Genomic DNA, 26216 nt, shown 5'->3' with positions numbered 1-26216 from the left:
ATCTTTCTTTTAGACACGGCAATTTTTTCATGATACCTCTCCCTTTAGTTAATACTAAAAGAATATTAGCTAAAGGTAACCTTCGAGTCAGTTTCGTAGAAAGCGAGTTCTGATGGTGACCGAAGTTAAAAAATCGATATGTCCGAAATATGTTAGTATAACTTGGCTCAGACGAAATGATCGCGAGTCGAAATCAAGCTATAATCTGCGTGATTATAGCTCACGTACGCCTAGCGTGCAGGAACATGCAGAGCTGGCATGTGTGTGATGACGAATCAAAGAATTCCTTTGTCAACTGCCACGGGCAGTTTCAGCCGACATAAAAGCATTGGTCAGGAAAAAAATATATAAATATTACCGTAACTAGGAGCACATTATATGAGTCATTATGAGTGAGAAAAAATTTTTACAGAAGTTTAATGACAGAGCAAAATTCTTGCATGCTCCAAGAGAGGCAGCGAAGGGAAAAAAAATTAATTCCTTAAATGAACCCTCGTTAGAAAAGAGCTAAACAGAAAGAGCCCATTTGCAATGAAGAAGTCAGAAATTACTTTCGATAACTTTCCTCTAATGACCTCGATGTTTCCAATTGGCACAAAGGAAGTACAAACTTACATGTGCCTTTCTCTACATGTGCACTCGGGGTATTCTTGAAAGAAACTCGGGGCTCTATGGCAAATTCCGCGTACAAAACGTTTTCACGCACCAGAAAATATCGCGAAATGTAGGCAGTAACATTGGGCACGACTGCCTTCGACTCCCGACTCGTGGACTATCGAAAGGCACTGCTGCTGCAAAATGACTTCGCTTTGAGTTCCTTGTCAAAAGAACTGCATGAAACGTTAATTTCGTTCGCATTTTAATTATCCCATTGACATAATAAGTTCCAAGCGCTCGCCTCCTGCCTAATGGGGATGAATGGTAAGGAAAGAGGGAGCCTCAAAAAAAAAAAGGAATGAACTACAATAGTACAGAAGTGGGCAAAATAGGAAAATGAATCTTCCAAGTGAGTGAATGGAGTCGACATTCCTCAACGTGAAGAAAATCGTAATCAAGGTGGTGTTGCCAAGATCCGTCCGAGTGTTTTTTTTTTTTTTTTTTTATCTTTAAACAATAAAGTTCTAGTTTGTAGTGAAGTTCATCAGCTCGTTTTCCACCTTTTTTTATTCCCACTCTGCTCCAAATGTTGGGCGGCCAACGCCACCATCATATACCACCTGCGGGAATACTCACAATCCGTAGCACTACCTGTACTCAGCCCCTACGCCCTCCTCCTGAGAGGTGGCTCCGCGGGTTGCTAAATAAGCTCGCTAAACATGGCTAGTGGACGCATCTCAATGAAGCCCAGGCCTGTGGTACGTATCTTAGACGTACACACACAGCATTAAAGGCCCCGGTCTACAGTAACATCAGCTTCGACGTTATCGGTGTTGACGTTGCGAGCGACAAAATACGAGCATGCATCTGGCAGGTGAGATGACAGGGCGCTGATTGGTCGGAGGGTTGTGTAACGTCACGAGACCACGTGACGTGGTCGAGTCGGTAGCAGCTGCCAACTCGGACAGCTTATTTGAGGTGGGAAGGTAAAATGGGAATAAAATGGAATTAAAGTCCACAGAAACTTTTATCCCGCGAGTCAGACACGCTACCGGTACCTAGCCTACGGAGGCACGTCCTTACGACTTGGTTAATGCGGGGCTTTGTATCTTGTTGGGTGGAATTTCCCAAAATGCCAAAGATTACGAATGCATGCTAATTAGTGCGTCTGGTACAAGAGGTACAAATTAAAGCATCAGTGATAGGAGCGAACAGCAAAGTGCATGTACGCGAAAGAGGATCAAAAGCCGCAGACGAGAGCCATTCACGCCGTCGCTTCATGGTATGCACGGTGCGTGCGTGCGTGTGTGTGTGTGTGTGTGTGTGTGTGTGTGTGTGTGTGTGTGTGTGTGTGTGTGTGTGTGTGTGTGTGTGTGTGTGTGTGTGTGTGTGTGTGTGTGTGTGTGTGTGTGTGTGTGTGTGTGTGTGTGTGTGTGTGTGTGTGTGTGTGTGTGTGTGTGTGTGTGTGTGTGTGTGTGTGTGTGTGTGTGTGTGTGTGTGTGTGTGTGTGTGTGTGTGTGTGTGTGTGTGTGTGTGTGTGTGTGTGTGTGTGTGCGTGCGTGCGCGCGCGCGCCTGTTTTTGCTTAAGTTTACCATTGTTAACCCGAGGCTCCGCATCTGAAGCGGAGCCTCGCAAGCCAATTTTTCCCAGTTTTTTTTTTTTTCAACCAAGTGTGTTCCGTCAACCACTTGTTTCCTCCTCAGTAAGTGAGGAAATGTTGCGGGTGAGTTGGGGCTCAGGGCTACTTTAGCGCGCATTCTGAATGCTAACCGTATAGTAAAGTAACCCCAGCACTGACGACGCGTGCTTCCTTTCGATATGATGATCTATACTAACGACTGATTTAGAAGGCCTCTCGTGCTGAGCTTCTAGTCTAGCTATGGTATAATCTCTGCTATTTTGAGAATAAATAGCGTATAATTATGCAGCGCATTACAAGCGAAACAAATAATTATTAAAGAGGGTATATGGTATAAGTTAAATACCTTACTTAATGTATAATATATACTATATAGTGGTCGCAGAACAATCATGGTCCCCCATAAATAAAGTAATAGAATTTTTTTAAGGAATTGTACTTGGCAAAGAGACCCGATCTCTCCAGTACTATTCGCCGCTTATTTAGAGGAAGTATTAGGAGACCTGGAGTCAGGACACTTAGATATAAAAATTGATGGAGAACGCCTCAGTAATCTGCGATTCGCTCATGACATTGCCTTGCTAATTAAGTCAGGGGACGAATCGCAAATAATTATTAATAATCTAGACACACAAAGCAGAACGGCAGCCCAAAATAGGACAGACAACGCAGGTAGCAATCAATTGAAAATGGTAGGTGAAACGTTAAGAGACAGGAAGCGTGCAGAGTAGGTCAGGTAGATCAGGGAACAACCACGAGTTAATCATATTATAGTTGAATACAAAAAGAAACCGGCATAAGCAGTCGATGAAATGCAAAAGCGAAATAACCGATAGTCGCTATGGGTAACAAATTGGAGCTCAAGGGAAAGAAAGCGTAGGAGAGGAGGAAGTTAGACGAATGCATTGGGAAAAAGTAGATGAACGGATACGATTGTTTGCGGGGACCAAGCGGATGCAGCTGGCACACGAGCGGGGCAATTTAGGGAGGCATTTCCCCTGCAGTGGATATACCTCGGCTGAATATTATTGCTGTTGTTGTGGTGGCAGTGATGATGATAGATTAGGTAATGATGGTGATTGGTTGGTGATTGTGAATTGTATTGGACGATGATGATCAAGGAATACGTGTACAGCGTCTGCAGAAGTACAGAAGGTATCTTCCTCCTCTTAGAGCGCATTAGAAACAATTCTTTTAGACCAGAGCTAAAATGCTAACACATCTATTTTTTCACCGAAAGAAGGTTTCGCATAAGCAATTCAAACTAAACTACTGAAGTTAGATTCTTTCGACGAAGCTTAAACTGCTGTTGGCGTGGTGCAAGTAAAAAAAGGCGTTCTATCTTCTTCCTGGAGCTTTGAATTCGCCTTGTACAAGGAAGGCACACAAGCCGGAATCGTATCCGCAGATTGGAACGAGCGAAAGTAGTACCATTGGTGCGGCAGTTCTCAATTACCGCCTAGGAAAAACGATTTCTACCAAAATGGGTTTACTGATAGGAAATTCAAGTGCTGCTCCCACGCTATCCCTCTGGATCTGCGTGCCCGGTATGCTCGTCGCGAGGCCTCTCAGCCCAAGAAAACTTTGTCTCTTGCTTTGACCCTCGTTATTCTTGACGTTGTCCAACGCAGATTCGACGACACAAACGTGTTATGGTTTTTGTTTCAACAACTCACCAAAATGAGTTCTTTCGAGAAATTCTCATCATGCTGTCTGCTTTAGACAGACAGCATGATGTTGTCGCTTCTTTGCTTCCGAGTGAGAGTAGCACAATTGTAGAAATAAAAAGAAAAACAGCTTAGCGAAGCATAGTGTGAAATGATTGCGTATGTTTCTCATCATAAGTTTAGCCTCTAAATTAAAATTTAGCGCCAGGAAATGAGATTCAAATAGTGATGAGGGCTTTCAGAACAGATATCATATAATTGATGGCATACGATTCCTGCATAGCTTGCGCTGCTCTTGCGATGTTTTTGTGTCTAACCGCGTTGAAGTTCTCGCAACGAGTAGTGCTATAAATGTATACATTTATAGCACTGTCTGCACCCGCATAATATTGCACCCTCGTCCAATGAGCGTAAGTCTCAATGAACCAACTTAAAATACCTAACTTCAGTTATCCTTTCCTACATACAGACAATCTCGGAATGCTTCCCTTCACTTGTGATTCATTGTCTTCAATTGAAGATGTTCATGTGTCTAATAAAGATGTACTGAATTTTGTCTTTGACTTCGAGACTAAAAAGAGCTAACCCGGACTGGAACAATATGCATTTAGAACAAGCTCTTGCGTCACCGCAATATCTCGTAAACCTCTCCGCTAGAGTTCCGTAATCGCGGAACTCCCATTCATATAAGTTCCGAAATTACAGTTGTGAGCAAAAGTGGTATACAACACTCAGCCGGTGACGGAGCTCGGGAAAACGGCATAAAAATTCCATATAGCGGTAGCGACAGGGGCAGCGATTGTGACATGTGCATGTGGATAAAATGGGGCACCGCCACTATCGTGTCGATACCCGATAGCTGTTGTTAGATGAAGTCGTAATGCAGTTTTCCCAAGCTCCGCCACCGGCTGAGTGTTGTGTATACCACTTTTTCTCACGACTGTACATCATTTTCAAGCATCACATACTGTTGTTCAAGTCCACCAATGTAGTGAGTTACCTCCAACATGGCGTTTGCCGCAGGTTAAGCGGCACACCACACCAAATCGGCTGAATTCTCGAAGCTGCGTATACATCATCTCAACAGCCCATACATAGATTCATCAAAAGCATTCGACACTGCCCTCCACTGAAAGCTCTGTACAAAGCTTAAGTCTGTATTTAAAAAGAAACGTGGCACGTTTTAACGACAAAATGAGTTTTGTTTCCCAGAGCTAGCAATGTACATATTTCAATTCAACTTAACCATTGGTTTCTGGTGTTTCATTGGGCGTACCACATGGTTTTATTTTAGACCAACTTCGTTTCCCCTTCCACGTCAACGATTACCGTTTTATGTATTGGCATGCGCATGTGCGCTGACGGTTATGGGCTAACCTTTTTATAACAAGCCTTGCTCAAAATCCTGCGGGGGATGCGCTACATGGAAAATAAACATCAATTACTCTAAAAGTCTCGTTTTCAATGCGCACATCTAATTCGTTATTGAAATGTCCGTTTAATGGCGATTACATGAAAGCTCTGGAAAAAAATACATCGACTTTACATGCGCGCATTTATGTCAGGGCATGCCGATCTTATTTATAACAAAGCTCTGCTATGGCTCACTTCACGTAGACCAAGTTATCAGCGTCAAAAAGCTGTCGTTAACTAAACATTTCTTATTCTTAAACGATAGTTTATGCAGCTCGCTCGATTGAAAAACCGTCGAAGTAGTAGTCGGCACCGCGTGTCGGAATTAATCGGGGGCTGCGTAAAAAAGTCTTACCATGGTAATTTGTGGTTCTAGTAATGGATGATTTATTGGTGTGTGTGTGTGTCATAGGCGATGATTAATTAATAAAATCATTGTAATTAAATGATTAATTATTGAATTATTGAAGAAAGAGGTTTAAAGGTGTCAAAGCGCTCAAAATAAAAGTCAATGCTTGGTTATGCTAATTAAAAACATTTAAAGTGTGTAATTTATGAATTAATTTAAATAATTAAAAAAACATAAAATGCATTGAATGGTGTTAAACTGCTCAGATTGAAAATCCAACGTTTTCTGGTGCTTAGTGTAAAATAAGGAAGTGGAAGAGCATCTTTCGTGAGCGTGAAACGCCATCGCGTCATACCCTTAGCCGCGGAGCTTAAGTGTCCCCCTAACTTTTCAATCCTCTTAATGAGTTGCTTAAATGCAGTTTTTTAAACCGATAGCTTTAATCCTCCCCTTCAGCGGAAAACTCAGCTCTGTCCCGTCGGCGTCCCCGATTGGTAATCTGAGTCATGACGTCAAAGTCACATGACTACGCCTGCAAATAACACCCAACGACACCCACTTGAAAAGTGACGTCACGCGGAGATAGCAATTTATTAACACACCTTATGTAATGCAACTTAAAACCCGTCGAATGCCTCAAATGTTTTCATAAGATTTTCTACCATGATGCTAAACTTCGCTCCCGATGGATTCAACCAGCAAACTTCATTTCTCATCGCCGCAGTCATCAATAAAATTTTTCAGTGCCCCATTGCAATACAGTCACATGTGCATAATCATATTTTCCACGAACCTGTGAAGAATAGAATTCTTTACCTCCATTATTAACCAGTATCAGTGATCGTGTACAGCCTAAAAAGGTCCTTGCAACGCTAATTACCTAAGTAGTGCGTGTTTGTTCATTAACTGACTTATTATGCTATTTCGGCCCATCACTTCATATTGCTGTCACTCAAATCATTTATGTTCTGAAAAAATTGCTAACCATAATGAATTTACGTCTATTGTTTATATTATTGTATACATTATGCTTCGTGTTTTTTTATTGTTGTGATTGACCTTTCTCTGTAATGTACACTGTAGGCTGAGGGTAAAATAAATAAATAAATTAGTTTATCAAAAAGAACTATAAAAAAAATAACATTGTCAGGCCACCTATTAGATTCAGCCCTTCCATCATTTGCGGTTTACTTCACAAGCTTCATAAAATCCCACCATATTGATTGTCATAAACGGTCTTTCGCCTGCTCTGCCTTTAAAATGATGTTTAGATTGTACGATTTGCAGCTGGAGTGTTTTTCCGTTGAGTTGCCTTGGGGCTTCATAGTATTTCATATTCTGGCGATTGTCAAGATTGCGTTTGTGCTTTGTTACCTTTATGCGCTCCGGCAAATAAATCAAGAATACATCATGCGAGAGTTAGCAAATCAGTTAAGTTTTGGATTGTCTTCCGGTACATGCATTTTATTTCTTTATATATTCTCAAATACAGAATCGCATAGGTGAAAACGTGTGAAACCTGCCACGCCACACGATTTATTTAGAACACTCTTCATTCTGCCGCTTTGACACACCGAACTTCGGCAGAAGAACATCACGCTCAGCGGTGAGTAAATGGCTGAAAGTCAAGCACGGTACGCTTTTAGCAGGCATGATAAAATCGATTTCTCCGGGCTCTTCCCGCACCAGCCATTATTTATTTATTTATTTATTTATTTATTTATTTATTTATTTATTTATTTATTTATTTATTTATTTATTTATTTATTTATTTATTTATTTATTTATTTATTTATTTATTTATTTATTTATTTATTTATTTATTTATTTATTTATTTATTTATTTATTTATTTATTTATTTATTTATTTATTTATTTATTTATTTATTTATTTATTTATTTATTTATTCCTCAAAGGTCTCTGATGAGACATTACATGAGGGTCTCTGATGAGACATTACATTACATGACATTACAACGTTTTGTGCACACCTCAAGTGACTGGCGCGCCCACGACACGCGGAGTGTTGGCGTAGGATTCAAAGTTATCTCTCATTCGCTACAACACACCAGCATAAAACTCAGCAGCCTTGCGAGACCCGATCATGATGGATGGCTCGACATAAAGCCTTTCAAATTTTGAACGAGCTAAAACTCGATGCACAGAGTATAACTACTCTCGACGTTTGTTTATTAAACTCAAACTTGACTAGCACTTCTGTTCACGAAGAAAAGCGACCTTTTTGCGTACTTTAAAGGCGAAGTAAAGGCAGTTTCGTGATGCCATCTTGAATCTACATACACGTGAGGAGAACCTAGGGATGCATCCATCACAGCAGAGGCAAGAGAACGGTGCTTGCTGCCTACGCTATCGCGCTCGCTGCAGTCCGTGAAGGAGGCGGTTTTGGGGGCGTTAATGGACCACAGAACGTCACCAGAATGCGGTACGCATCGTTTCTACGATTTTCTTCGAGAATATTACTCAACCTAATAAAAAAACGATTTTTTTTTTTTTTTTTTTTTTTTTTTTGCTCTGAGTTGCTGTACAAGAGCTTATTGCGTCTACAAATTACAGCTATATAAGAGTAGCTCTTATAGCTGCACAAACATTACAGGACTTCAAAGATTACAGAAAAGGTTTGGTTTCGTTTCGTTTGGTATGGTTTGTAGGACTTAACGTCCCAAAGCGTCTCAGGCTATTAGAGACGCCGTAGTAGAGGACTCCGAAAACTTTGACCTCCTGGGGTTCTTTAATGTGCACTGACATCGCTAAGCGCATGTACGCCACTCCGTTTCGCCTCCGTATAAAGGCAGCCACTGGCGGTCGGAATCAAACTCGGGTACTCCGGCACAGTAGTCGGGCATCTTAACCACTGAACCACCATAGTGGGGCAGATTACAGGAAAGATTACAAGAAATGTCTATCTGAAGCAAAGCGAGGGGTCATGAGAGCAGAACAAAGATTCGAGAATAGTATAATGCAACGACTACATCACTATGAGTTTAGTGGCCTCTCAAACTGCAAGTCTGGCAAGGGTCAATGATAACTGGCGTTATCATTTAAAAGCGATTTGATAAAATATTTGGAGGAAATTTTATACTCCATATTTTCCCACAAGGTCTGTCTATAGCCTTGTACAGAGAGCAATTTAACAGCGATTCTGTTAAGCCGGAGGTATCGCGCACAGCTGAATGCGTTCACAGTAATGGCGTCATCATGACTGAATGTTACGTCATAATGACGTCACATTCGGTCATGTCTGATAACCGGAACTGACGACGTGATTACGTCACATCCGGTCATGACAGATGACTTCACCAGGTGATTTAACGCCGGGTGTCCGATCCAGGCGTCCGTGCTGGGCCTTCCTATTTGCGCTTCCTCGAACGCCGCACCACACAGTATGCAGAAGCAGACGCATCAAAGCAAGAATCAGCGACGTTTCAAATTGATTTAAAGGAAAAGAGAAGGCGCAGTATCTGTCACACTTCTCCTCCGACGACAACGGACAGAAATAAGAAGTCTCGAAGTACAATCACGAGTAACTTAGCCGAACCAAACGCAAACAGCATCGCCGTGTCATCAGTCTTACACGAGAGGATATTCTGTCCTAATTTTTTTCTTTATCAGTGTTATTCCAAAGTAAGACTGTGTGACTTCTAGTAAAGGTCTTATAAAAGACATCTGCATCGAAACGCATCTCGAATCATCTGCAGCAGGATCAGAGCGAGAAGAAATTTAAAAACTTTGTAGAATGCGCACAGAATCTCATTAGAACCGGACGTTTTGGGGATAATGTAACTGATCAATTACTAGTTTTACCTCTTGTCGCATGAAAGAGCAGCTTACAACAGAATAATCACCTTCTGATAAAGACGTCACCGGAGATGTGAAATGCGGGGGGCCATTCAAACAAGTGTATTAGGAGTAGCGTTAAACGCCGTGTAATAGTCTGCAAGTACGGACATTACTTCGCTTGTGCGTTACGTAGCGTATCACTGCATAGTATCCCCGAAATAAGCTGTGCAGTCACGTGACGGTGCTCATCAAGCAGAGCTTGTCATGTCGGTCGCTTGCAACGCGAAGTACAGACCCCATCGCCGCTCGCGTGCTTAAAGGCCAGTCTGTCGCGCCGATGTATGCATGCTGAGTATCCATCTAAATCCACCTTAGAGCAATTGATCCAGATCTTATCTCTATCGCATTGCCCCCTTAAAGTGCGTTAAGCGGCTCACGGATTTTATAATGCCTATCACTAAGATCGCCAATAACTGATTTCACCGATCTTTGTCTGAAGCATGCATGCAAACTGAGCTTCGAACTGAAATCGAAATTGAAGTGATATCCGATGTGCTGGTGCATCTAATTTGCATTTCGCCTAAATATGCCAAATCATCGGTTACATTTATTTGCTACTTGACCATAAAAAAAAAATTAACTTTTTTTGTATTGATTGCATTATCATTTGCAACGAATAAAAAAAAATGAAATATACGCGCGATAACTTTTCATTCAATGAACATAATATGATTAGCATTTGCGCTTAATAAGGCGCAATTTAAGGCAGCTGTAATAAATGACACGGGGCAGAAAGTATCAGAGGTTGGAGGTACTGATTAATATGGATGAAAAGAATGACTGTAAGCTGAGTAGGCCGCGTACGAGCCTAGCTCTCATCTGAGGACGATCCGTCGCATTGCACTAGAGATACAAGAATTTAAGTCATGAACTACTTTTATATGCGTGGATTTGAACCATTAAACTCTTAATTAAACAAGGGCGTTCTTTCTGATATCATGCGCAGATCTGCTTCGACCTGCATTCTAAGCCGCATGTTTTTATCCAGCCGCCATAAATGGCGCACATTCATTGATTTTTGCGAGCGCAACTGAAGCTGGTTTTAGAATATATGTTTGGACGAGTTTAATCAAAGCTGTCAGGGGCATTAAACATCGAAAAAGGGTATCGTAATTCATGGCCCTATACTATTTGGTCGTATTACTTGATGCCCTTATTTCTCGGTGCAACTTATTTCTCAAAACCCTTCCGTAACTTAATCAAACTATACGTGACGCAGCACTGAGCAGATCGACCTGTAAAAGCAAGGACCTGGTCTAACTTGATGAGGTGAACGTGGGACCGCGGTATCGAATCGCTCGCGATGAGGACAGTTCCACTCCGAGAGTTAACTGAAGTTTATGTAAAAAAAAAAAAGGATGGGGGATGATGCCAGCAGTGTCCTAACTGCCTAGCTCAAGGCTTGGACAAGAACATCTGCCGATGGGGTTGCGAAACGAAACGAAGCAGACTGTTCTTTTAAACCTTTAAAAAATATTTTGACGGAGCTCAGGGGCGAAATAAAATGTTCAACTCCATTCATATTTGTCAGCTCGCAAGTGTCTTTTTATTGCAATTCGCTGAGTTTCAAAGCTCCTCCTTTAGGGCATTTAAATGTCTCCGTAAGATATTATGTGTAAAAGAATTCAAAATTTCTGTTTCTTCGCAGCTCGCATTTGCTTGAAACACAGATTGCAAGGCTGCGAAACCAGACATGAGCATCTTTTCGGGAGCACCTTGCTATGCGTTAAGAATACAGCGTATGCTGTATTTATACCAAGCTTGGATAAAAGATTGCTGAAAACGAGAACCCAAAATCTGGTATATGGGTGCAACGCAGACGTTGTAGATATTAACGCTGCCTACCAAGAAGATGGAACGTCACAAGTATTGAGTCCACGTTCAAAGCCGCTTTCCTATTTGAGATGGCTTCCGTCAAGTACACTTGATGGCATTAACTGCTTTGAGGAGCGAGCGAAAGACCACCTCGTGAATGTCAGCCTAAACCCGTCGGTAAACAACATGGAGAAATCGTTACTGCAGATCTCATCACCACAAAAGGCCTTGACGAATTTTTATGCATTTATCGTAGCCAGGACGATTACCTATACGCTTCGGGACAATGGCATCTCGCTGTTATCTCCTTTTAGCCCTGATCCTGAACCAGCTGAGACCGCAGTGACCCAGAAAGTCACCTACACACCAACATGCGCGCACCCTATTATCTCATCCACCCACCTTACATTCTGCCATCCATGGGTACATGATCCGACGACTAAAGTACTAACGGGTCATCTGTTATCTATCAAGGCTGAGCGTCCACCTAGATTCATTTATGCGTCTTGATATCAGCTAGCGCACTTATACAGGGACTAATAAACAGTGAAGATACAAAATCATGATTTACTAAGACATCGACCAGGGCTAGTTGAAGAGACATTAGTGTACATCTAATTGCGCTGCACTGTCAATAGGCAAACATTGTATGAGCGAGGAGGTGCGCACCTGTCGGATACTGTTTCATCTGTATCCATCGCCACTACTGCGTAGCTATGTATATACTAAGGTAACCGCCCTCTTTATTCGGGCGCTGAGATCCTAGCGCAATCCTTAATGCACTAGGGCCAACAGGCTACGCGGCCAGCGAGTCTGCCATAACGTTTTCTTTTTTTTTTTTTTTTTTCTTTTAGACATCGTCAGCTTTCCTTCCTTGAACACCTGTTGTAACCTAGCTGCGAGTTGGGCAAGGAATGGGCACCACCCTTAAGTTCCTTTTTAAGCAAGGTGCTCTGACGACATCATCTATCGCCGTAGGCACCGATACACACAACAGGCCACCCAAGCAATGAACTGCAAGCAAGGCCTGGTGAAACACACCAAATAATACTCAGACAGCGGGCACCATCCTCCTCCCGTCTCTTCGCGTGCGCCGAATCATGGATCATTCCTTCGCTCGCGGCTCAAATTGCGCGGCGCGCTGAGATGTTGCAGCAGCACCAGTCCACTACTATTTGGTGCTCGCCTTAATCGATTTCGACCCCCCCGGAGAGACGGCCCGTTTGACTGATATGGAGTGGGCGAGTTCTCTTCGCGGACCGTTTTGCGGAAAATGACTGCTTCGCCGCCGGCCTCTCTTTACCAGCGCCGCTGCTACTCCCTTCTGTTCTCGCTGCTCACTTCTTATTTTCCTGCATCTCCCCAGCCGTTCCTTTGCCGGCGGATTTCTGACAGCAACATCTGCGTTATCGCTCACTTCAGCCTCCCCGGGGTGGCGTTAAGATAGGGCCAGCGAGTGCGCACCTCTTGAAACGCAGAGCGCTCAGCTCCCAACCCTGTATCATCTCTTCCTTTACTTTTTCACCCCTTTCTGTTCCTTTTAGAACGCCTTGAGAGAGACGCCCAGAGTATTTCCTGCCCGCTTCTCGCTTCCGGACTTGGCCGCAACTTAAGACGAGTCGGCTTCCGTGGAAACAGCATTGTTGGATCGCCTGCTTTAGTGGTGGTGACTTTGCCCGTGTTACGTGTACCTTATAGCTCGATTTAATTGTTTAGTTTCTTACGGAGCGTTTCCGGAAAAATAAAAAAGCACGAACTGGAAAGTTGTGTCCGCGGCGCCATGTTTGGTTGCCAAGAGAGGGAAGATTTTGTAAGTGCCCCGCCATGAGCGTACTGATATAAAAGGCTTTGAGAAAGAAAAAAAATGACACTGGAGTAAGAAGCGAACAGAAAAAAGAAGAAATAACGTCAAGAAAGAAACACTGCACAGCCTATGCAGATAGGTGCACTAGCTTTGTGGGTAGGTTCAACATACACAGGGGTCGTGGCGCTGATGTCACAAAACGCTAAAAACGCCTGTGTGTGTGTGTGTGTGTGTGTGTGTGTGTGTGTGTGTGTGTGTGTGTGTGTGTGTGTGTGTGTGTGTGTGTGTGTGTGTGTGTGTGTGTGTGTGTGTGTGTGTGTGTGTGTGTGTGTGTGTGTGTGTGTGTGTGTGTGTGCGTGCGTGCGTGCGTGCGTGCGTGCGTGCGTGCGTGCGTGCGTGCGTGCGTGCGTGCGTGCGTGCGTGCGTGCGTGCGTGCGTGCGTGCGTGTGTGTGTGTGTGTGTGTGTGTGTGTGTGTGTGTGTGTGTGTGCGTGCGTGCGTGCGTGCGTGCGTGCGTGCGTGCGTGTGTGTGTGTTGTGTGTGTGTGTGTGTGTGTGTGTGTGTGTGTGTGTGTGTGTGTGTGTGTGTGTGTGTGTGTGTGTGTGTGTGTGTGTGTGTGTGTGTGTGTGTGTGTGTGTGTGTGTGTGTGTGTGTGTGTGTGTGTGTGTGTGTGTGTGTGTGTGTGTGTGTGTGTGTGTGTGTGTGTGTGTGTGTGTGTGTGTGTGTGTGTGTGTGTGTGTGTGTGTGTGTGTGTGTGTGTGTGTGTGTGTGTGCGCGTGTGTGTGCGTTCGTGCGTGCGTGCGTGCGTGGGCGCTTATAATTTGGTGAAAACTGAGTGAATTTCATCGTTCGTAAGCTAACTTAAGCACTCAGTTTCCTTTACCATCATTCCAAATACGGAATAGCCTAGAACTCGACGATTTCGCAGCCCAGATTGGCGGCACTCGATGTCATTAAAGACTGGAACATCCTTTCTCTTCTCTGGTCTCGTATAATCGAATCCTCGTTAAATATTTCGAAACACCAAATTTGGCCGCGTTGGTAAAACCTCGATTTCGTATAGAAAAAAATGCAGTCGTTTTAAATCTTTTTTACCGCGAGTCTTCATGCTGACAGTTCATGATAAAATCATTTTCTACCCACTTTAACGATAATGTCATCACTATCAAGGAGACAAAGCTGTGGAGGCAGTGTGGCTATAGGGTGCGGAAATATATTGGTGCATTATCACTCGGTAAAATCCAGCATTCTATCGAACTTGTGAATTAACAAAAACTACGAGCGAGTTTTGAAATATTCACGGTTATTACGCAGAAGTATGTGCACAGAAGTGTCAACACGCGAGTTCCTTGAGGGCAAAAACAAAAGGAAAAATCCAAGAACCTATTTTGGACACAGATGTCAAGGAAATTAACTCGGAGGTAAAAAACGTCTGATGGTCTTTCCTCCGCCTAGCAATAAACTATGCAGAGCACAGGCAGTCGTTTGGAGGGAATTAAATATACGTACACGAACCCGCTACAATATAGTAGGATATACCCAGAAATATATACCACCACCATATGTGCAAAGTCTGCAAGACAGACGTAGCTACACTCAGACGCATTAAACACGTACTCTGGGAATGTAAGGCACAACTAACTGATGTCAATTATGAAAACCTTTCGTCGAGGTGGTGTACCGTTTTCGGCACCTCCAGCCTCAGCGACCAGTGCTGGACCGTCCAGCAAGGCCCTCGAGGCGGCGACGAGACAAGATGTCGAAGTCCCCACGTAGGCTGAGCTAAGTAAGCCCTGTCAAGCACAGATTATTACACACTCACTACACACATAACGTAATTATCGCCTAGCTATCAGTGCGCCCAGACGAAGTTCAGGCTGTACAAATGCCACAGTTCTTGCCTATGGTTGTCATGCTTCCTAGTATATAAGATTTTTTTCTTTGTTTCTGAAAAGCCTTCACGATGCAAAGCTGCTCGTCCTCGAGAAAGTAGGTATATTTCGAAATGCCATGTCCTGGCCACTAAACCAGCTTTCAGGCAGAAATGGGGAGCTTTTTTCTGGCAATAAAATGCCATTGAAAATTCTAAATGAGAAAGGTTATTATTACGCGTGAGACTAGGCTCATTATTTCTTTCTTTCTTTCTTTCTTTCTTTCTTTCTTTCTTTCTTTCTTTCTTTCTTTCTTTCTTTCTTTCTTTCTTTCTTTCTTTCTTTCTTTCTTTATTTATTTATTTATTTATTTATTTATTTCCACTAATACTGAAACACTTGAGCTCGTCGCAACCCTCCAGTCAAAGCAGCGCTAAGCATTACAAGCCGAATTAATGCAACGCTCGGAAACATTCGGTACATGAGCAGACAAGTTGAGGTCGGAACGGCGGAACCAGTTGGAGATGTTGGGCACAGCATTCCGCATAAGCTTCGCCGACTAACGATAGGAGACTCCTTAACCAAAATCACCCAACGTATTATCATAGGATGGAAGTCATTTACGCGCTAAAAATTCCGATCTGCAGGTGTGTAGGGAAAGGTATGGGGAAGAAAAGCGCATGGAGATGTTTAATGGAAAAGGAGGCCTTATTGTGCACTATTAGTAGAATCCAGTTCCTTTTGGCTTTATGCATAATATTTAGAGTTTCCTTTTGTTTTTGTTCTTCTGCCTCCCACGTAAAAGCCCACATTTCTTTGCCCCGAGAGTGTGACACGCGACCATCATTTCAGGTTTTGCCGTGACTAGACACTATTAATAATGCAAGCCTCGAGCGACGGTTATAAAAGAATGTAAAAATTCTCTTTATGCATGAAGTTCGGAATGGACTCGCTGGGTATGAAGGCAGTACAGGCAAAATATAGACCGAATTGCTTTTCTGCATAAAAAGACAAAAGAGAACGTAATTACTCGTCCTGGTATTAGAACCTAGTTTCCGAGGGCCAGAGTTGTAAACGCGGGCGTTGGTTAGTAGCTCGCTCGATCGATTCTCCTCGGATTAACAACAAACCATACTGCGTGTGGAAAGTACACTTTGTACTGAAGGACTTCTTAGCAGAATTTCGCGGCAGATGCAGCTTTAAAATGCTTTGAATAATATTTCAATCTAGAGCATTTGTTTGTGACACTGTTGCTATGCCCCTTGAATAATTTGCGCACAAGGAAATGTCATCACGTTTCTGTGCTTGGCAAGACGCCGGTGACTGGGTTTTTCTCGACTCTGAGGACGTTGTCTGGCTCGCATATGGCTTCATTTACAAAAAGGTTCGAATTAAACAAAATATCGCTCCCCCAAGCGCCCCCCCCCCCCCCTCTTTTTTTATACTTCGTGTGGGGAGTTTCCATCAGTAAATTTTCAACGGCCTACTTTTCTTCTTTCTTAAGGAGAAAAAACATGCGCTGACTGTTGCGACCCAATACTTACCCTAATATTCGGGCGCGCACCATTCGTTCCTTTCTTTTTTCTTTTTTTTTTTTTACATGTGTTCAGCAAAAAATCTCACTTGACGGCAACGCAGCCCCTTTGTGAAAAAGGCCGTTAGTGGCAACAGCTGTCTTTCATTTTTCAAAGCTTTTTTTTTTTTATATCATTACAGCTTCGTTTTTAGTGAAGGTATTTTCTTTGCTGTTAGAAAGAGGCATTGCATCCACCTAGGCCAATTCGAATTTGTTTTCAGAGTCCACCTCAAACTCTCTCCATTTCCCATCATTTCGTGGTAACGCACTCTTTAAGCGCACGCACTAACAACCATCGGCAAGGGTGATGCCTACTCTGTCATGCACTTGCCTCATACTGATCGAATACACAGATTTTATTCTATTTTACTTCGCACTTTACCTCCTAAAGAGGCTGCGAAAAGTGCGAAGAAGGCTATCTGAACGACGAAGAAAAGGCGCTGGATCATAGTTTCTTGCGAAATGGCAAGCCCTTCCTGACAGACTTTCGCTTAATTGATAACTCTTTTCAGCGGCGTTCAATAAAACTTTATTTGTTTTATCAAGTTTTTTTATTTTATCACGATTTATATTGTTTTTCGGCGCAGTTCAAGCCTAAGGCAGTGAAAGGCTAGCGCGCACACCGAGCCGAAGAACAGCCGTGCACCTACGGTGACAGTACCGCTTGTGTGGTATCGTCGTGAAGCACAGAATCGAGCCTCAGGCAAGACGAAGCGCGAGGGATAACATTTGCTTTCACTCTAAACTTCTAAAGGCTTGTTTTATTTGTAACTGATGGCACAGCATAGTGCCAAGGAAACTTCTGTATAAAGATTCAGTGACAGGCAGAGGCGAGACTAATATCAATAAAGGGCACACAAGCTCGCACACACTGATATTTCTTTCTCTTCGTTCTATTCGAGTTTTTCCTCTTACGCACGTCCATCTACGCTTAAGATGTCACGTTAACCGCGACGTGTTCGCGGGCGGTATCAATGAAGACCGAACACTCGCAGATGCCTGCATGTTCTCGCTGAGTTCCACCCCAAAGCTCTCAATCGTTGGTTGTGAAAGTAAAAAACCAATAAGAGCATCGTAACGCTGGCGGTAGAAGGAATCGAACGTCCAACCTCTCTTTTCGTACATGGCGGTAAACCAACAGAGCTGTCAGCTGTTATTCTGTTACGTGGTAATTGTTACACTCAAATTTGTTCTAGTGTATATTGATTATTAACAAAACCTACGGGAAGCGAGGAGGATCTCAAACTAGAACACGTTGAAGGAACAAAACATATTAAGGAAGCAAAACAAGTTGAGACAGCAAAACATATTGAAGAATCAAAACACGTTGAGGCAACAAAACACGAAGAGGGAGGCAAGACTGGGCACGTCACCGTCGTACATTAATCATCATCATCATCATCAGCCTGACTATACCCACTGCGGGGCGAAGGCCTCTCCCATATTTCTCCACTTAACCCGGTTCTGTGCTAGCTGCATCCACTTGACCCCTGCGAACTTCTTAACCTAATCCGCCCACCTAACTTTCTGCCGCCCCCGGCTACGCTTTCCTTCCCTTGGAATCAACTTTGTTACCCTAAGCGACCATCGGTTATCCTCTCTTCGCACTACATGTCCTGCCCATGTCCACTTCTTCTTCTTAATTTCTACTAGAATGTTGGTAACTTGAGTTATTTCTCTGACCCCCTCTGCACGCTTCCTATCTCTTAATGTTACCCCTACCATTTTTCGTTCCATTGCCCTCTGCGTTGACCTCAACTTAAGTAGAACCCTCTTGGTTAGCCTCCACGTTTCAGCCCCATAGGTGAGTACAAGTAAGATGCAACTGTTGAATACTGTTGTGTACATTATGGAATGCCAAATTATATCGCTTTTTCGGTGCCCACTGTAGCATTTTGTGTTTAAAATTGATGAAGCAACTTTCCCAATTGTTTCTTGAAAGTAACAGAGACGGCAAGTTTACAGCCGACACAAAAAAGCCCGTCTTGGGATCCATGTCGTCGCGTGAAGTATATCAGGGTGCAGCTTGTAGCAGACGGCCGTGATGCATGATGAATGGGACGTTTCACGCGCCCCCACGAATATGTGTACATCATGTTTTAGTGAGCAAAATATGCTGCACGGTAATTGGGTGAAAGAAAGGTAAAAAAATCAAGGCTTCGCGCAATCGTTCTTGTGAAACTGAAAATAAAATTTAGTTAAAAACGAAACTGGTGTAAAGTGTAGAGCACAATAAGGTACCTGGATTAACTACCATAAACAGCACTCTCACAGAATTTCCATTACACAATAAAAGTGGGTAAAACATTAACTAAATCGGTTTACAAGAACGCATAATCTATCGTTTTGGAAGTGTCTCGATAAAATAAAAAACGCAGAAAACAATCTGCCGCTCATAAAGATGTACTAAACCAAACCCCCAGCTCTGACAGGTCGGGAAAGGTAATCACGTCTCATATGTTCAACAAACAAGACTCTGGTAAAATTCGAAAATAATTTGTGAAGGCAGAATAAATAATCTGCAATTCGTAATAAATTCTTGCTGCTAAAAATATGTCGCAAGTGGGGACCCTCCCTATTATCCACTGAACATGTGAGACACATGTCTGAGCATGGCACTTTAGAGTCGATATGCGATCCTTTCAATAGTTTGCTGTATGACCTTTGCACTTCGTTAGACGACACCCACAATTGAAACCATGGACTAAAACTATTACACCATTTCAACTTGGCACCGAAAAATAAACCCATATAGCTCCCTGAAGTGAACAACTTGGTTCATGTTGCATTTTCTGTACAAAAATGTTCTATATCATCTTCATAGGTTTCATTATCCAAGATACAGAAATAACATGAGGCGGCACTATATATATATATCCTGCAGCTCTAAGTAAATTTCCAACCGAGGTGTGGCTAATGGGTACTCTTTTTGGGCAGTTAAAACACGGATTGTCTTATAAAAACTGACAATAATTAACAGTTAATCAAATAAAGCTGTTTTTTAGCAGAGGCACATCCTTCCTATACAGTTGGACTGACACTGACGTAATTCTAAATGTGAGAAAAAGTGTGACGAAGACGATCAGAGGCCTATTGGAGGCAATTCGAAGCACTTCAACTTGCAGCTCAGAGTTGCAGCAAAAGTTTGAAATGATCGGTTAGTATGCAGCGTTCCTTAACCCCCACGCCTGATAAAGTGCAATGTTAGGAGGCGTTGCAAACTGGAGGCAGTTCGACAAGCCTTGTGCATACATTTACTGTCGGCATTAGACAAGGTAATAGGCCCATAGCCCTGTATAAATTGTATGTTTTAGTCATTTCCTTTTGGGATAAATTTTATGTTACTTTTTGGCTCAACGACAGCGGCAGAACTTCGATATCTAGACTGGTGGTGGCAATTAATCATGAGCCATGAACATATTCTGCTCTTCCTCCATGCAACCTCAGTTTTAGTTACCTTGGTCGTGGAGGACATCGGAAGTGTCACACTAGTTAGGGCAAGTTTTTCAAGATGGACGTCGAGGTGCGGTGTAGCCTTTTTCCTTTTAGATCTCATTCAGTTTGCGCTATAATTGCGTCATAATGGAAGACCCAAGGAAATCATGCAGCTATTCAACAGTTTCTTCGCATGTGCCCTTTCATCACTTGTATATGAATATTACTTTCTCTCTGAGACAACAACTGCCTATAAAAAGATAGCCATGTTTAAATTCGAGAACATGAGGAGCAACTGGCATGTTGCAAAGCTGCGTGATTTATTTTAGGTCCTCCAGAGCCAAGATAATACAGAGTCATGCGTAAATATCGAATCGACGGGTGAGCCAGTCCCGTTTCATGAAGCATCAAATCAATCCTACTAGCGTGCAGAAACATCACGTGGAATGCGCTGCGCGTGCCAGAATAGAAAGAAAATTTAGAGGAATAGAATGACGTCATCACGGACCTCCACGAAAATAAGCCATTCGAGCGATTTCAATGACATTGAGCTTAGCACGGTTTTCAACGATGACACAGGACGTAATTTTTAATTAACTTCATTAGTGGTGCACCCTCTAAGGTGACTCACTCCTGTCGATATCGGGAAGAAAGGGTCATCACGGTACCTTAGCGTTGACTGGTGAGAAAGCGAGGTCTGACGTAGAGGCCTCCCTAGGCCTCTTCCGGCGGAAGTTGCTTCCATCACGTAGCGCTCCACGTGAATGCACTTCCTGGACGGCCTACTTCCGGAAAGTGCGCGCTTGTCTTCCTGTACGCTACGCGCCTTACAAATGCAAAATATGAGCCTTGCCGAGGAAGTACTTTTCAGAGTTAGAACTTCAATAGGCTATTTGCCTGTGACAGGAAAGGTTATCGCGCTAGTACTATACGGGACAATAAGAAGGAGCTACACAAGTATGACACGCGGCTTATACAACGAAGTTTTTATTGATTGGACGACGCGAATAAATACATTTTCCTTCCAACAAAAAGAAGAAAAAACAACGAATTACTATTACGGACGCATACACACAAAAAAAGAAAATTGCTGATAACCACAATAATGAGGCCACAATCTAGCGACCTGAAATTCTACCCCCTTTGCATATCTTACCAAGAGCAGAAGCTAACGCGTGCGGCTCGTAACAATTTCAATTCAGTATAGCTTCGGTAGATTCTCGCATTTGTTTATTGCTGTTTTTTTTTTTTTTTTTCAATATTGCACTTTCAGTGGAATCTCGATCGCATACACAACACCTGCCACGTGTACTAAGGTGGTGCTCTATTCGCGTGCTCAGTCTTAGCGTGTGCATGTACTATTCATCATGATGCCAGACCAACTTCAAGCAGCGGTTCAGGCTGGAAAGATGTCACAGAATACAAGGCAAGCTTATTTCAGTTTAGACGTATATCAGAAAGGCGATCTTTCAGGCTGTTCGACAAGTTTTCGAGTGCCGAAATACCCTATTTAATGGGAATCAAATGTTTGGGTACTTTTATTCCCAAGAAGTATCAGGCGAGTTGCGCGGCAGCATTAAAAAAAAAAAAAAAAAAAAAAAAAAAAAAAAAAGCTAGCTGCTGAGCGATTGGACGCAGACTCAACAAACACGCATACAAAAATACTGAAATTTCTGCATTGAAACACACCTTTGTTCTAAACAAATATGCATTTAAAGAAAACGCAACTATACAAATTCTTCAGAGCCCAGTCGAAAAACTTTACGGAACCATGTTAAAAATACAACAAAATACTCTGTAGTTCTGTCGTAAACGTCAGCATTTTCTGTAGTTCTGTGGTACTTTTCTGTAGTTCTGAAGTTTTTCTGTAGTATATTTCTGTTGTCCGTAGTTCTGTAGCACTTTTCTGTTGTAACTACAGAAATTTCTGACGTCACTACAGAACATTCTGTAGTCACAGCAGATTTCTCGTCAAAAACCGCACAGAAATTCTGTCGTGACGACAGAAAATTTTCTGTAGTTTTTTCCGACTGAGAGTATGACGGTTATTTTCGTTCTAGACTTCGGGACGTTTAGGGACGTTTCCAAAGCGAACAGAAAATGTTTAGTTTTAGAGACATTGCGTATTCCGTTCCGCGGAGCCAAACAAACTGTCTCTATCTATATGCTATGAATCAGAAGTTAGCTCTGCAATGGAGTCGATAGCCTTAAGAGGCGGCCAGAACGCAAGCAGCCGCTTCACAAGAATTTCTCATAATCGCCGCGTGGAGCCTAAAAGACGCCCCTCATCCATCTTATTTGTATTCCATGTTGCCGTTCACCGGAATAATTTGCTACGTGGGGGCCGCGATATCGCTGTAAATAAAGAAAATTGATTCGGGAAATGCGTGCGAGCCCCCACCTCAGCCCATCTGAAAGTCGAACAATACACGTTCATATTTGCATATTATCGATCCAGTAAAATAACAAATCAAAAGGACTCGTCGACAATTACCCGAGTCCTTCGCCGCCGCGTACGTTGCCTCGCATTCGATTAGTATTGGATTGTATTTCGAACACTCCGGCGCGCGCTTGCCCTCGCTGGCTGCATTCCTTTTTAATCAGCGCCCGAGGAGCGACTTGCCCGGCTCATGCAAATGAGGCACGCAGAGGAGAATGCCACACTCGTGCGTCGCTTTCCACGTCGGTTGTCGCCGAACGGCCCGCGTGACGCCCCCTGTTTGTTCATGCTCTTTCGGCTTCGACGACGACGTACGTCCTCCGAGCAATCGCGGTTTCCCGGCGCACGACCGGAGCCCCCGTTAACCGGCTAGTCGATACGAAACGACTCCTCCACGGAGACGACGGCAACGTGTAGCCCGCACTGCGAATCCCGCCCGCTCGCCGGTGAGCGAAGAAATCGCGAACGGCCCCGAAAAGCAAAAATCAAACAGCGGCACGGACGCCGCCAGTCCTTCCGAACGCGACTCGCTCTTCTCAAGCCGTCTCTTCTCTACCACTGCCTGCAGCTGAATATGTGTTTCTCTTGAACGTAGTATTTTTGCGTCTTCTTTTTCATTTCTTGTAGAGTGACGGTTGAACATTTATTAGAGAAAGAAAAAGGATGGGAGGAGGAAGAGGCGGAACTGTGAGACTTAAACAAAGAACGGAGAGACAGCTTTTGTTCGCAGCGGATGCACTGTGTACACTTTACTTTGTTCTTTCCGACATCAAGACCTCCGAACATTCTCGCTGCCGAGAGGTATTAGTTAGGGAGGCGACGTACTCATCAGATGTTTGCCTTTAGCTTGAAGGTTACTTTTTTCGGAAAGGTGAAGGCTGCAGAAAGATGACAAATCTTTTTTTTTTTTTTCTTGAAAGTCGCCTTAACGTATGGTGCGAAAACTAAACGTTAAGCAAAGCAGCCACGATTCCTAGGTTAGCGGATAATTTTTTTAGTGTTTCATCAGCAGTGGCCATTGAGAATGAGGCATGCGGGAGAATGAAAGCGGTGGAATTACTACCACCTTCCTTCCTTTCACCTCATCTCGGCGCCAGTATGCCGAAAGGTGTCGCCAGTGTGCTTGAGAGTCTTACTGCTCGAGGAAGTATTAAAGGAAACACATCAGTCTCCGTACAAATGAGAGCGCCCAATTCGTATATTTTAAGCAGCTTTACTCTAAACCTACGACCACTTCAATGTCTTCTTTCATTCTGATGCATAATGAAAGGAAATGTATGCATGTTTCTTCTTCTTCTTTTTTTAACCAAAGCAAGGTCTTGCCTTCCATATTGTTTGTATCTGATGCTAGACGCAAAGGTGTTTGTATTTAGCTCTTGATACACGCGTCTGATGAGGCTGAGCTGTATTCGTTTGCAAAGATCACTGGTTCTTTAATGCTAAGAAAAAAAAAACTGTGCTAATTTGTGCCTCAACGACCTCTGCCTCGATAACCATCACGTTTACAGAAATAGTTAGGACCAATGTTTAGTTTAGAAATTAGTGTGTATATATTATAAATATGTTATATATTATATATTAGAGCGGATAACTTACACCACATGTTCTTAAAAGCGCCCCAGTTCCTTATCGGCACGACAATACCTGTGACGGAAAGCCACGTCTTCGTCAACAACCACGCTAGTGGTCAGTTAGTTATAAGCACAGTATATATAAGTAGCTCGGGCATTCGGTGATCATAGAGAGACGGAAACAGTTCGTTTGATTAATGTGTAGACAGTCTGAAAGGAAACCATGAAAGCAAATACACCGCAAGTATTGCACAGCCAAAAACGCCAGCACCACACATTTTCAAATAATCTACAGAACATCCGCTTTCGAGACCAGAGTGACGAAAATGCGAAGTCCATGCAAACATTCTGTATGGGGAGCGTCGGTAAATGCAGGATTGCACCATGAACGCTTGTATAACGACGCTTCAAGTGCACGAAGGCGAATCACAACTCCAAGAACAGGTCGGGCGCGCTAAAGGACTGAGCAGCTAACCGATGCGCTTCTCGACTCACATCGTTCAACACACTGATAGTGAGGAAGATGTACTTATTTTAAACTAATGCTTACCACCCGTGAACAGTGATCCACAGCCCGCTACTCTGGCGTAGAATCGGCAACAACTCCCGCGCCATGCCCAATACAGAGAACCATGGTTTACCTGATCATTCCATTAAGTATATCGATGCCCTGAGACTGATAATCGCCTCCCTCCTCCCCTCCCAACCACCACCACCCCCACCATAGCCGTCATTGAAAGATTAATACAGAGGTACTGAAAGAAGAATTTGAGCCACTGCGAAAAAAAGGCAGCCAGCCTCCCAGGCACCGCTTAGTGCTCTCATTCTGGAGCCTCTCTGTCACTGTGGCGGGCTCGACAGGCATAGTGCATGCATGATGCGGGCACTGACCGATGGCCGGCGTGTAGATGTTGAGGTAGAGGCAATCCTCGCTGTGACGCTGCAGGTGAGGCAGCAGGCGGCGCAGGTACTCGAGCCTTCCGAGAGGCATGCGCTTGACGGCCTCGCTCTCGGAGCCGATGTCGGGCAGCCGCTGCGGGCAGACGGGCGCCAGCCGGTCGGCCATGCGCACGCCGCTCCAGTGTGCCGGTGACACCGGTGGCATAAAACGCATGGCCCCGGTCGGAGGCGCCGCGTACGGCACGCCCAGGAACACCTCGACAGGCTGCAGTGGGTGCTGCTGGCGCGACTGCTGCTGCTGCGGCCCAGGCGGCGGCGGCGACGGCGTCTCGATGTAGCCCTTGAGCGCGCCGTACTTGGTGGTCACCGTGCGCGAGCTGAGGCGCGTGAACTCGGCCCGGGCGCCGCCCAGCGCGAGCAGGAGCACACACAAGGCGGCCGGCCGCCAGCCACCCGCCGCCGCCACCTTCATCGCGCGCTACCAGTGGAAACACCACCCGCCATCGCGGACGTCGACGATCGCCTCCTCGGAACAACCATGGCTGCTGCTGCCTCCGCCGCTCACGATGCCGCTAGGACCCGGCGCCAGGGGGCGCACGGCAAGAAGGCTTTTTTTTTTTTTTTTTTTCGGAGGTAACGCGCCTGCGCGGTCCATCGAGCGGTCTCGGTCGCAGGCGCGCACCCACGGCCCAGAGGAGCAGCTCGCTCACCCGCTCCTAGCGCCGGTGTTTTCACAACACCGGAGAGAGAGCGGAGAGGATGAACGAAGGGAGCAGGCTGGGGGAGGAAACGAGCGGAGACGTCTTCACTGAGCGAGGCTCGCTATCCTCGACTCGGTCGGGCCACGGACCTAAGGGGGGCGAGGGGAAGGGCTGCGGGAAGGAGAAGGGGGATGCAGCGAGATAACCAGGTGCGCCGGGGCGCAGTGCGGCCGCCTCGTGTCTCTGGATTTCTGCCCGTTACGCCAGCGGGATTCATTGGTCTAAAAGACGAACGCGAACTTGCGCAATCATCTGTCCGCCTTCTCGTTAACGTTTCACTAGCACCCTTCCAGTGCTTAACCGTTTCTTTTTCAAACTGCCCGCGCGTGGTATACTGCCTCACTTTGACCGCTGATACAGAAAAGCAAACGTTTGCCTACCTTTTAGTTGGGCATGTCCTTGAAATGATTTCTCAAGACCGCGCTACTCTCTCGTATTTGTAACTGGGTTTGCTCACATTGAGAAAGCACAGTGAAGTTAAGCCGTTTAGCAACTTCGGGTCACGTAAGCATAAAACTT

General features: G+C 44.3%; 1 protein-coding gene across 1 annotated transcript in view; it reads right to left on the bottom strand.

Moving 5' to 3' along the window:
* Positions 1 to 25557, bottom strand: part of LOC146199031 (neuroligin-4, X-linked-like) — a 58162-nt gene extending 32605 nt beyond the window's left edge. The window contains exon 1 of the mRNA XM_084592698.1: positions 24928 to 25557. Coding sequence (XP_084448824.1) covers positions 24928 to 25408 — 481 coding nt within the window. The 5' untranslated portion in view covers positions 25409 to 25557. The remainder of the gene's footprint in view (positions 1 to 24927) is intronic.
* Between the last annotated feature and the right edge of the window lie 659 nt (positions 25558 to 26216).

This window comes from Amblyomma maculatum, chromosome 2, assembly GCF_055883805.1.
Source record: "Amblyomma maculatum isolate TAMU_Amacu chromosome 2, ASM5588380v1, whole genome shotgun sequence".
NCBI lineage: Eukaryota > Metazoa > Arthropoda > Arachnida > Ixodida > Ixodidae > Amblyomma > Amblyomma maculatum.
The sequence above is the reverse complement of the archived record's forward strand: the minus strand, read 5'-3'. Positions and strand labels throughout refer to the sequence as shown.